General features: G+C 36.9%; 1 protein-coding gene across 3 annotated transcripts; it reads left to right on the forward strand.

Annotated features, from left to right (window-relative positions):
* Positions 1–1,006: 1,006 nt before the first annotated feature.
* On the forward strand, positions 1,007–12,350 carry LOC117408072 (sterol 26-hydroxylase, mitochondrial-like). 3 transcript variants are annotated; one of them, XM_034013153.3, is made up of 10 exons: positions 1,007–1,138; positions 1,666–1,925; positions 4,123–4,313; positions 5,050–5,249; positions 6,183–6,380; positions 9,078–9,241; positions 9,364–9,530; positions 9,752–9,830; positions 10,290–10,493; positions 11,079–12,350. In XM_034013153.3, the coding sequence occupies exons 2-10, from the start codon at positions 1,671–1,673 to the stop codon at positions 11,196–11,198; spliced, it is 1,578 nt and encodes a 525-aa protein (XP_033869044.3). In that variant the 5' UTR covers positions 1,007–1,138; positions 1,666–1,670; the 3' UTR covers positions 11,199–12,350. The 3 variants fall into 3 exon arrangements, with proteins under 3 accessions (XP_033869044.3, XP_033869045.3, XP_058888334.1); XM_034013154.3 differs by having other exon boundaries at positions 1,025–1,138; positions 1,706–1,925; XM_059032351.1 differs by lacking the exons at positions 1,007–1,138; positions 1,666–1,925 and adding an exon at positions 1,973–2,556.
* The last annotated feature ends 1,171 nt before the right edge of the window (positions 12,351–13,521 follow it).

Below are 13,521 nucleotides of genomic sequence, written 5' to 3' on the forward strand. Positions count from 1 at the left end.
TTATAAATTCAAACTTCAAAGAAAAGCGAAAAAATAATTCCCCCGATACCAACACACTCTTTGTAGGCTGTACAATATTTAGTTGCAATTTAGTTTAAATCATATCATTTTAAATAATGTCCTTTATTTTCCAAAGACTGGTTTTACGGTCTTTGACGTGAAATACCTGTGCATGCATGACGTGTGCATGTCATTGACTGCATGAATATATATTTTATTTTTTATCTTTCATTGATTTATTCATTATTAGGGGAGACCCTGTCTTGTTCATATAAGACACATTTTGAAATAGTGTTGATGAAGATTATTATTTAAATACAGATGACTCTAGCATTCGACTGCAATGGGAATGTCAGATGATATGGTAATATGCACATCACTGTGTGCATTATTACAGTTATTTCCCCAATAATATTTTCCCAACATTTCTATTTGACTGGGTTCAGAAAATAATGATGAGGATTAGTATTATATGTAGGAGCTCCCCAGGAGCAGATCTTGAAATGTATTTATTTGAAGAAAAAAAAGTAACATTAAGCATTGATTTGATTTAACCATAATTATTTAATAGATGGTTTAAAAACATTATCACTACAGACATTTAGCAGACGAATAATGACGTCCATTACAACCTGCACACGCATGACTGCACGGCTGGAGGATCCGTGCCCAAGAGCAGCGGCCAATGACAGCATTGACCGGGCATTGATGTCATTGGACATTGGCTGTAAACTATACATTCATGTGCTCCTAGAAATCAAAACTGCTTTATAAATGCACACCTTTCATTGTCAGTTTGCTTCTGAACAAAGTAACAATATAAACTACTTAATGTTAGTAGCAACACAGACACATTTAACAATGTAAACAAACAAAATTGCTACTTGACATGTAAAAAGCCCCTTGTAATGTTTGTAAAGCGATTTCAAACCCCTTAACACCCAGTGCCCTCCCCGTCACATCCCACGCTTTCAAAAAATGTCCATAACTTTTGACGGCCCCTTAGTTTATTGACTCAGCCTTTATGTTCCTAAAGTCCAATTCTTCTTTCAGGCCCCGGAGGTTTACAAGAAGACGATCAACAGCTGAACCAGGAGTTTAGTTCCGGCTGAAAGGATTACATAACTGTTTCTTTCTGGTAAATAACTGTGTATAACACTTGTCTGCATACGTTCAATGTGTGTTAATTATCGCATTATTTTAAATTTAGACATAACTTTTTGTCAAACAACACAACGCTATGTTGTAGGGAACGTAATTCTAACAATGCTTGTATCGGTAGCTGTTAATCGCATGTGACAAGTAAAGCATTCCTGGTTTCAGACACCGATTTTAGGCCATTTTTGAATACTTTACTGCAACAGTAAACAAAGTTTGGTGGTGGGTGAAGTGAAATTTGGTAACGTGCATTCATGTACTTATTTACTATCATCCAGTAGTGTAAAGACTTACGTTAATACAAATGGCACCGCCATTTCTGTGGTCTGTCGTGTATTAATTATATTAACTGCGATGGTATATGAAATTGGAGACGTCGTCACCAGCATCACCTTACAATTCTAAAGTTAAAAAAATGAAAATAAATTGCTTGCAGGTGAAAAAAAAAAGTTTAGCGAAAAAAACAATATATCAAATTCTAAATAGTTTCCTGTTGTCGTTCAACAGAAACAATGATCTCTGTATTAAGCAAGTTGGAATCCCTTAGGATGGGTCCGGTGCTTCCTGCGCTGATAAGGATCTCGGGGAATCGCTCTCTGTTCCCCTGGAACAGACCCGTGTCATCAGCTGCTAGTATCAAGGAGAAACAAACACTGAATACTCCTGATCAAGCAAAGTCCATACATGAGATGCCTGGTTATGGAGCCTGGACTGCTTTTTATTGGCTTGCCTTGAAAGGATACTTACAGAAATCACATGAGATGCAGGTAGGTCTTTATTGTACAGCAGCACGAAAGACTGACATGTTTTACTAACTTTGACACACCTGTTAAATTAAACGCAACTACTGTGATACATTCCCTCACGAGATAAAGAAAGGGCAGTTATGACATCAGCAGGATATCCAGGTTTGACTGGTGCAGACTAAAATAGTTGTTCTTCATTCCGATAGGAGATCTGATATCAAACAAATCAATAAGCAACGACAGGGAGAGCACAACTATAATAATCGCACACATTGCTATATTGTGAGGGAGAATGCTCAGTTTGCTATATTTCACAAGCACAACATCTACCTCACGGATCCTTAACGGTGCATTCAATAAAACTTGAAGTTTAAAATCTAAACAGAGCCCTTGCTTTGTGTAATTGTATGTTGCCCAATCTCTGAAAATCAAGAACTAAACTATGTGAATAATTTAGGCAGTGCGGGCAATCTGATTGGCCAGGTTAAGTGAGCCGTGTGAAAATGAATAATTAATGAATTGTTCAATTGCGTGCACTGGCTGTGGACTGGGAGAGAGAAAGGCTGGAGTTCAGCAGGAGCTCCCGGTGCTGATACAAGGGAACCACCACCACACACTGTCACTAAAGCGAGTCCCCATGGAAACCCGCGATGTAAGTCACAGTTAGTTTTTTTTTTTTTTTATTAAATCGCCTTGCTAAAATCTGAAGAAAAAAAAAAAACACCCAGAACAAGTTTGCCATATTTTATGGAAATCAAAGAAAATAAAACACATACATAAAGCAGAGAGTTCACTTAAAAAAAAAATGTAATACAGTTATGGCCAAAACATATGACTTTATTTAATCACATTAGTAATAATAAAATTGTCTAGCAGCCTGGTCCTGGGGACCCCATGTGTCTTCTGGTTATCGTTCCAGCTGTTCTCAATTACTGAACTAAACCCTTTATTTGCTTAATTAGACCCTTTTACTTGTTTTCAGTTCTTCAACAGTTGTAGATTTCAAGTTAGCTGCAACATTTATAAGTAACTTAAACTCTGGAACGTTTTAGGAGCTGAGAACAATTAAAAAGGTCTAATTAAGCAAATTATTTGTCCAATTAAGGGGTCTAGTTAAGTAATTGAGAGCTCAGAAGACACATGGGGTGCCCAGGACCAGGGTTGGGAGGCCCTGCCCTAAAGCATGCCTGAGATTTAAAATCATTATGACAGTAGCAGGATATTCAGGTTTGACTGGTGTAGAGAAAGAGAGAGAATTATAAACTTCTGTAACATGGCAAGAATAGATGTTCTATTCATTCCGATAGGAGATCTGATGTAAGCTGTGCTTCCAATTAATCATGACAGGGAGGGCATAATTATCTAATAATCGCAAACCTTGGTATGCTGTGAGGCACAAGGTGAAGCATTGCGAGACAGAATGCTCAGTTTGCTGTATTTCACAAGCATAACAGGTTTGGTTGTCATGATTGGATGTATCAGATTTTCATCCAAGACTGAACAGATCAAACTTCATAAACTATGTCATTTACTGTTGTCTGACAATCTGTAGTTTAAACAAGCACTGGCATAAGATGAATGACTGCAAGTGAATGGAAAAAAGCAAATCATTGCAGTTTACTTCATCATTGTATGACCATAACAAACCAGGTTCTCTGTTTAGTGGACAGTTGACAAACCAGAATATAACCGATCAGTATTGGTTCTCAATATGAATGTGGGTCATTTCATGGCAAATTAAAATAAGGTATCTGCATTCATTAAGTTACACAGACATCACTACCGTATCATCTGCACTGTGTCTTTTGAAAATTGCCTGGGTTGGACTACTTTCTTTTAAAACCAAAAAGAACTAAGGACTGCAAGTTATCAGTGCATTTCTGCTATGTTGTTGGTCTCTTAATGCATTATTAGCATCCGTTTTGTTTTGGCACATATTTCAGATGTTTACTCAACACTATAGCTTAGTTACCCTGTAGGTGAATTTCATGGTATGTCTATACTCGTACAGCACGTTCACACATGCCGATAATAATAACAAAACAATGCGTTCAATTTGGAGATAGTGGTTAACATCATGAGATAAACATGCATATATTCAATCAAATATTTTATTGCATAAAGTTATGTCCCAAAATACTTTTACAAGCTAAGAATTTCATTACATTAAAAACAGAATTGTTATGTTGAATAAATCCATATCATATTCCCCTCTCAGCTTATAAACAAGAAAAAGTATGGTCCAATCTGGAAAACAGCAATTGGTCGACTCAAATCCATCAGTGTTGCAGATGCAGCTCTGATTGAGCAGGTGTTAAGAAATGAGGGGAAATATCCCTCAAGAGGAGACATTAGGGAATGGAAGGAGTATCGCATTCTACGAGGATTGGAAAATGGACCTGTTCTCAAGTACGTTATTTTTTAGCATGATTTTAACTTGATAAAGTTAATATGATAAACACTCAAATGCATCCCTATTCTTATTTGTTATGAGTTAATTGCAACTTTCTGAAGGCTGCATTGCGGTTTTGTTGTAAAATTTCATTTGTAATATGTAATATATTTGTTGGTCAATTTCTGTTTTAGCACATGATGATGACTTCACTGAACTGTGAAAATACTGAAAAAAAGACACCCTGATAAATCGAGGACACTAACCTTAAAGGAATTATAGTTGACAGTAATTCCATAAGTCTTCCTCATTTGCCCTTCCATTTGCTACATACTGTAGGTCTAAAAATGTGCAGTTTTGAAAGAATCACATGTTACAGCAAACAGGTATTTTTATTCTAAAACATGATATCTGTTACTACTTAAATTTAAAGGATGTTTTCTGTGCCCTTTTCACAGGAAATATGTTATACATGCACTTCCTTGGTCTTTTCACCTCAGCAATGTTCGCTGGGTCATAGCATATTACATTGCTGAAAGCATGTTGGTCAATAGGGAAGCAGCTGATTGGTTATTGACAGGAAAGAAATCACTGAAGGGGTGGGGACCATTTCAGTTTTAGTTTATATAACAGCAGGGAATTGTTTTGCTGTCTGTTGCAATCATTTAAACACATTCTATATAGATGCAGTGATTTTGTTTTATTGAACTTTACTTTTAAAGTATACAATTTTCCTGTGGTAAATTATTTTAGGGAAGGTGAAGATTGGCATAAACTCCGTGCTGTCCTCAACCAGAAGATACTGAAACCTACGGAGGCCAAACTGTTTGACAAATCTATTAATGATGTAGTGACAGACCTGATCAAGAGAATCCAGTTTTTGAGAGACACAAAGGGCTCTGGAAGTATGGTTTATGACCTAACAAATGAAATGTACCGTTTCTCATTTGAAGGTAAAGTTGCATTTACTTACAAAATTATATTTTATTGTCTCCAAGTAAGCAAAAATCTGCATCTGTTTTTAGGGTGATGTAGAAAATGGTTACATAGTTTTAACAAATACACATTGTTGTATACACTGCAGTAGTTCCAAAATGATGGCGGATAACTGCAGACTGATTAAATCCTATACCTTACTCTATTTAGAAGGTAACTGAGAGGTAACACTCAAACATGTCAAAACATGTATGTGAAAAGCTGCAATTGATGTGGGTTTTTTTTTCTTCATTTTTTTTTGTTCAAACCCAGAGGTATCAAAAGTTTGTAAATAATTTAGCGACAATTTAGCAGTTTTAAGCTCTCAATTTAATGAGAATTTTTACAAAATATTTGTGTTAATGTATCATTGGATTACTTTTTTAAACTGAGTAAACATCTGAGAACAAGTTTTATTAGTTTAAATTTAAGATGTACTACTGTCAATCATAAACTGCCTATCAATATGATGTGATGTAAAATGTTGAGAAAGTGTTTACATGTCGCATACACACTGCAATAGGCTGCAACCTTTAACCTTGTTGCTATTGGAAACAAGGAATTTGCCAAGCCAGAATAAGGACGTTTATCTGAGTCACACTAGAAGGTATTTTTTTTATCTCACGGCTGGCTTGAAATTCCTGTAAAAATACACGAGAAAGAGCTGTATACAATATCTTATTAGACTTAATGGCTGCTATTAATGGACAAACCAGCCAAAAATGCCTTGTTGCCAGACCCAAGTACCTAATTAAACCTTTCCCATGTCTCTTAAATGTAATAAAAATAGCTCTAAGTTAAACAAAAATACTGCCGTTGGTATTGCTAGGAAATGAATTGTGTGCTTATGCAGGAAGTTTCTTTAATCCCTTCAGCATCATGTTCTGATTGTTAATCTTCATCTCTACCAGGTGTCTCTTCTGTTGTTCTGGAATCGCGACTGGGGTGCCTTGAGCCCAGCATTCCTAAAGAAACACAGGACTTCATCAATTCTGTTGGCACTATGCTCCGGATGTTTGCCATAATCCTTGCTTTGCCGAAATGGACTCGATCTGTACTCCCATTCTGGAATAAATACATTCAGGCCTGGGATACAATGTTCAACTTTGGTAAATCTGCATTGATTTGATTCCGAGTTGTAGAACATGTTAGCAAATACATTTCCCTAAAAATGGATAAGTAAATGCATCATGCTAGTGGTTGATTAGAAATACATAGGAGTGGTTGGGATATCAGTTGTTCCCTTTGTTGCTATGTTCACATATTAAGTCAATGTGGTAGTGTAACTTTTTTCCTTATTGTAAGCTACATTGATACCATATGTTAACCGCTTCGCACATAGGCGTCATTTACACAGGGGACATGTCCCCTCGCTTTTTCATTATTTCAGATAGAATAACACTATGTAACACAATTTTTGTTCCTGGGTAGTAAGTGTTATTTCCTAATTGCTTATGCCTCAAAAGTATAGAAAATGGCTATTATTCCCCACAAACTTTGCTTTTGTGACCAGGACAGTGATATTTTGAAATTTACCTATTTCCAATGAGAAAACGGGCGAATTTGTGTCCTTTCGTTCACATAAAGTCAGAAAAAAACAACATATGAATCCAAATTAACATGTATTTATACTAAAGTAATACAAAAATGAATACAAAAGATTTAGAAGTGAGTAGTTTTTTGAGATTTACGATTATACTGTAAATCACTTTCATGAATCAGCCCCCAAATGTAGTCTCCCATCATGTTCTCGTTATACTGTCCTTGGTAGCGGCGTTCAAAGTCCAGTATATCCTGGTGGAAGCGCTCGCCTTGCTCCTTCGAGTACGCTCCCATGTTCTCCTTGAATTTATCAAGATGAGCATCAAGGATATGGACTTTGAGGGACATCCTACAGCCCATTGTGCCGTAGTTCTTCACCAGAGTCTCAACCAGCTCCACATAGTTTTCGGCCTTGTGATTGCCCAGGAAGCCCCGAACCACTGCGACAAAGCTGTTCCAAGCCGCTTTCTCCTTACTAGTGAGCTTCTTGGGGAATTCATTGCACTCCAGGATCTTCTTTATCTGTGGTCTGACGAAGACACCGACTTTGACCTTTGCCTCAGACAGCTTAGGGAAGAAGTCTTGAAGGTACTTGAAGGCTGCCGACTCCTTATCTAGAGCTCTGACAAATTGTTTCATAAGGCCCAATTTGATGTGCAGTGGTGGCATCAGCACCTTCCGGGGGTCCACCAGTGGCTCCCACTTGACGTTGTTCCTCCCCACAGAGAACTCGGTCCGCTGTGGCCAGTCCCGCCTGTGGTAGTGCGCCTTGGTGTCCCTGCTGTCCCAAAGGCAAAGATAGCAGGGAAACTTGGTAAAACCGCCTTGGAGACCCATCAGGAATGCCACCATTTTGAAGTCTCCTATGACCTTGATGCCATCTCAGAAAAATGCAGATATGTATCCACTTAGGCAGCTGGAACTAAACTGAACTGGTGGGCTTAAGGCCCCTGTATTTATACTACTATTTATATTACTGGAAAGTTCTAGAAAGTTCTAGAAGTTACTCCAAGTTTATTCAGCACTGAATCTATCTGGAATGTTCTGGAAAATAGGTTAAATTTCAAAATATCACTGTCCTGGTCACAAAAGCAAAGTTTGTGGGGAATAATAGCCATTTTCTATACTTTTGAGGCATAAGCAATTAGAAAATAACACTTACTACCCAGGAACCAAAAAAAAATAAAAAATTGTTACACGGTGTAATCTTTATGCATGCATCAGCTACAGAAACTGTCCCCCCACCCCCTACTTTTGAAACCAGTTAGGCCACTGGCTTAACTTGTGGATTGACCCAAAGTGTTTGCTCAAATACAACAAGGTTTAAGTTTAATAAACTTTGTTGGCAGCATGCAGTTCCAAATGGTATAAATACTGGTTCCAGAGACTGGTACTGCAGGCTTCTTTTCTTTCTCTGATCTAACAAAGAGCTCTAACTTGGCTATTTATACAGCCTTGTTTTTCATAACCACTTCTTTATTTCACCCAGTAGTCCATTGTTCTGCACCAGTCCTTAAGTTCCATAACACTGCTTTGGTGTTAACATCTGCTTATCTTCAAATTTCTGTTTGCTTTGAAACTTTATTCCTTACACCAGTGGTTTATTCAGCACCAAAATATTGTGTGACACATATTGACAGTAAAGCCTAAAGAAATGTAATCTGGGTCATATTTTCATGATCTGCTCAATGACTTGGTGTAGACGGCTGAACTCTGTCCTCCTCATGTTTCCATTTCCTTGTAACAAAGGCATCCATCTTAATAAATACTTGATAAGGCTAAAAAAACCACCTCACTGTACACACGATGCCATCATGCATGTGAAAATGCAGCCAATTAGTGGTTTGAACACAAAAAAATACACAATTCAAGACACATTTGCAACACACATGAGATGTACTAGCTAACAAAACAGTTCAGGTTCACACCAGCATTAGAAGTTGTGACCTTGCAGGTGCAGGAATTGTTGACATGGACTCCCTAAAACACAGTACCTTCTCTAACTAACATCGTATTCAGTTTATATACCATATCTAATCATGCAGTGAGCTCAGGCAACGTTATATATCTGTTAATTAAAAATACACAAGGTTATGTGAGTTCAAATCTTACACAAAGTTATTTCATAAAATATCTACACATTGCTGTGGCTTGCAGCTGCTGGTTAACACTAAAGTTGACTTTTTAACCCTTGTTTATGTAGGGTTTGAGATAGAATTACTAATTGCTCAGTGTTGTTCTTCATGTATTCTTGTTTTTTCTAGCAAAAGATAAAGTTGACCAAAGATTAACAGACATTCAAGCCAAGCTGCAGGGAAAAGAACCTGTTGAAGGGAACTACCTAACTTACTTACTGTCATGTGATAAACTTAGCCAATCAGAAATCTACAGCAGTATCACTGAACTCCTGCTGGCTGGGGTGGATACTGTAAGTATGTAAACAAAAACAGAGTGATGAAATAAGTGAATGGTACATCTGAAGTCTGGTTTGAATACCTTTAAAAGTAAAGCAACAAATGTAGTCTCCATTTTACTTTATTTTTAATTTAGACTTCAAATACTCTTTCATGGGCTATCTACCATCTGGCAAGGAATCAAGGACTTCAGAAGGCTGTCTACAAGGAGGTGATCAGTGTTTCTCCAGAAGGCCAAATCCCCACGGCACAGGACCTAGATAAAATGCCTTTGGTAAAAGCTGTTGTTAGGGAAGTGTTGAGGTAACTGTCGTGTTTAATTAGAAACAATTGTAATGGCTATTTCACCCTATAGCAATATATTATGAACTTAAAGTCTTAAAAATGTCATAGGAGAGTTTATGTTTTCAAAGACATTGCTCTACCTGGTGAATTATTCAGTCACAGTTAAATGTTAAGATATTTTGGAATAACATGTTCCAGGTGTTGTGGTTTTGTTTATTGCTGTTTATTTTTTCACATAGGTTGTATCCTGTTGTACCTGAAAATGCAAGAATTCTGGAAACAGACATTGTTATTGGTGACTACCATATACCTTCTCAGGTATTGCATTAATGTATACTTGGACCACCATTTTATTTTTCACTTTTGTAGTAACCTAAATATTTAACATTGTGTTTTTTAATTAATACAGAGTAAACCCAATAGCTTGTTGGAGTTCAAAATTCAGTAGTACAGCCAGTTCTAATAATTCTAATAGGAATCTCCACAAGCATACAAAATGGGAAGGGGGTATACTTAGGAAACAACACACACGAAGATATAATTATTTGTTTTACAGTGAGTTGAAAATACTATGTATGATTATTTTAACTTGTTTAGAGCTTCACTTTATCTGCCAGGTGTTTTAGATTGAATATATGAAGTTTTGATTGGATTTGAAGACCATAGTAAAGTCATCTGAACAACATACTTAGACCTGCCACAACATGCCACTGGAGCATAACAGTTTGTACAAATAAGAACAAACAAAAAATGTAATGCCAATGTTTGTCTTTGTAGGTTCTCCTTGTATTGTGTCATTATGCTTCCTCAGTGGATCCATCTCAATTTCCTGAACCATTAAAATTCAAACCTGAAAGATGGCTGCAAAAACAGGAGATCTTAAAACCACACCCGTTCAGCTCTATCCCGTTTGGATATGGAGTTCGAGGGTGTATTGGCCGGAGAATAGCAGAGCTGGAAATGTATCTGTGTTTATCAAGGGTAAAACTATATAATCTGGAGATAATTGGTGGTTTCTGAATGTGTTTCACTTATGCAGCAACTACACATTCCTGCTTCAACAACACTGTATTGACATTGGAAATGAAGACTAGCATATTGCAGCTGACATTAATACAAAATAAATAAAAATAATTATACAAATGTTATTCCAGGAAAAAAAATGACTTTCATGTATTTGTTACTTAATTATCTTTTATGTCATTTTATTTTATTTTGAGTTGTTATCATTGTTCTCTAAATTTTCCTTCAACTATCTTTGAGCTGCTGTGAGCTGGGCTGGAACTGAACAGCCTTCCTCATTTCTTTTAAATCACGTACAGATACTCTGTCTGTATGAATGCAGAGTAGGTGAGGCTGGTAAAGTTTCCAGGTCATGTTGTTAAGATTCTGCAGATAAGCTCAAAGCCAGGTTAAAGGCAGATTTAGAGAACAATTACAATAACTCAGAATTGGAGACACATTACCCACAAACAATTACAAACACCATAAAAAGGACATTTGAAGCAAATTACTCTTTTAAAGAATAATGTCTATTGCAGTATTTCAGACTTCTTTCTTTTGCAGCTGGTGAAGCAATTTGAAATCAGAACTGATCCCAAAGAAAAGGAAGTCACTCCCATGACTCGAATTCTAATAGTTCCAGGATCTCCCATCAACCTCCAGTTTCATGATCGAAACCCATGAACTGAAATTTGAAAGCTCTAAATGATTATGTAAAAGTAAATGTATAACTGTGGCAGTGTGCCCTGCCCATGTGTGTGTTATGTGTTATCTGTTGCTACGCTCCCCTGCCTCCAAAGCCCGCTCCTTCTCCACCCTTGCTCCGCAGTGGTGGAATGACCTTCCTACAGATGTCAGGACTGCCCAGTCCCTGACCACATTCCGGCGCCTCCTTAAGACTCACCTCTTCAAAGAGCACCTGTAGAACTCCTCTGTTTGTATCATGGGACACTATCACCCTTCATGTAAATGTGCTTTTTTTGCTCTTATCAGCCCCTATTTTACTGCATTTAATCCTGTACTTCAGAATACTGTAATCTGCCAAGTTTTTAACCTGTAGTACTTTGTATTTACTCACATCCTGATGTAACTATCACTATTTAATCATATCCTGATGTAACTATCACTATTACCTGCTGTATTATTGAATTGTGGTTTGTCAAACTTGTACTTTACTTGAACAAAAGTTATTGTATTGCTTGCTCTTATTGTATTACTTGTATTGTAACGCTTGAAATGTTTTTGCTTACGATTGTAAGTCGCCCTGGATAAGGGCGTCTGCTAAGAAATAAATAAATAATAATGTGGTGTGTTAATGTTGGTGTATAGGTATTGGTGCACAGGATATAAATGGGTCTGTGTAGCACGAGTGATTTAAAATATATAGTTGTATTTAGGCACGGGGATTGCACTTCACTTGCAGATAAAGTATGTGAGCATGGAATTGCACAAATTAGTTTTTCGTGCTGGGATTCAAGTGAATAATTAATTGGTAATTGAATCCCAGCACAACAGTATATATAGATTCACATTTTACTCACTCAGGGTTGTGTGTTCAGGGCAAAAGAACGGGAGAGAGTGAGGAGGTAATAATAATAATAATAATAATAATAATAATAATAATAATAATAATAATAATAATAATAACTGCTATGAGTGCTGGAATCACCAGCACCGTACTTGTTTTGTGTTTAGTGTTCGTGCCTTGTTTGTTAGTGTCTGTTCATTTTGTGTCTATTTTATTTTGGCCTCAAGTGCCGTGTTCTGTTCAACATTTTATTTTCTGTGTGTTTATTAAATGCACTGAGCTCTGCAGCGTCTCAGTTTCACCTGCCAGTACTGCCTGTCTGTGTGTTTCTTTCTGGCCTGACGTCACCCCTACAGCCAGCCTGTTCACACTAATGATTCCATTAAAATATAGTTTACAAGGCTAGCCATTTCCACCTTTTTAAAAAAAAAAAAAAACACGATAAAGCCTGTAGTTGTTTCATTATATTAAGTGTAGCTTAATAATAGCCATCTGGAAAAGTGAGTTGTACTGTTTATGCCAAGTACAGTATCTAGGTTGTATCAAAGGTTAAGAAGACTATAAACAGTTATTGTCAAAATACAAACCGTGATGAGAAATTACCTTATGTTCACCACACACCCTTAATCTGCTGGTGTTCCAAATGATGTTCAAAGAGGATAATTAGTAGCCTGAAAATGTGCACTGGTGCACTGAACATTGGTTAAACCAGCTAATAGAACTGAGCATCACCCTGTACAGCTTTACCCTGGTATTGTGGAGGATGGGGGTGGGGGAGTGCAGGAGTATTAAGTGACCACTGGTTTTAATACCTAAGGCTTTTATTACCCTCAGGCTTTTTAGATATGACTAAATACAAATGTCATTTGTAATTGTATTCCCTTGCTCAGATACACCAGGCAATGCAAGTTTGTACTCTGGTTTTTAAAATCACTATAGTATTGACTTGGATGTTATGTATTCATAAAACAGTAGTCACATGTCTTTGGTAGGTATTGATTTGAATTTTCCACAACAGATATGGTAGCAGATTTTGAACACTAAGGAGCTGGCTTATTTAGTCAAACAGCCGATTACACTTGCTTATCACTTGCACTTTTGAGTGTATTACTTTGTAATTTTGTATTATTCTTCTTAACATGTTCTGCAGTTTTTAAATTAAAAACTACTGAACAAAGGTTTAACAGACTCATATTGTCAAACTACAAACAGTGACGATACAAACAAAATCTGTTTATATTTTAAAATTGAGTGTTGGGTCAGTTTCATGGCAACCACGGGTCAATCCAGGTTATGTTTAGGCCTTTGCAGTTAAGGCCTAGTTATGTCACAAGGTCTTCGACCCACACACTATGATCATAATTAAATGCCTGTGTCAGTTAAGTCAGAGCACAATCTTCTTACTAGCAATATTCAGTGGCCTTTTCAAATTAGTTTAGCTATTTTCTTTCAATAAACAACATTAGCTGAGAGTAAACC

This window comes from Acipenser ruthenus, chromosome 10 (genome assembly GCF_902713425.1).
Source record: "Acipenser ruthenus chromosome 10, fAciRut3.2 maternal haplotype, whole genome shotgun sequence".
In the NCBI taxonomy this organism is placed as follows: Eukaryota; Metazoa; Chordata; class Actinopteri; order Acipenseriformes; family Acipenseridae; genus Acipenser; species Acipenser ruthenus.

Bases quoted from the DNA above. Each gene is read 5' to 3' on its own strand.
- LOC117408072 (XM_034013153.3), top strand. From the start codon at position 1,671: ATGATCTCTGTATTAAGCAAGTTGGAATCCCTTAGGATGGGTCCGGTG. The intron at 4,314-5,049 runs GTACGTTATTTT...AAATTATTTTAG, and splicing joins GAAAATGGACCTGTTCTCAA to GGAAGGTGAAGATTGGCATA. The intron at 5,250-6,182 runs GTAAAGTTGCAT...CATCTCTACCAG, and splicing joins GTACCGTTTCTCATTTGAAG to GTGTCTCTTCTGTTGTTCTG.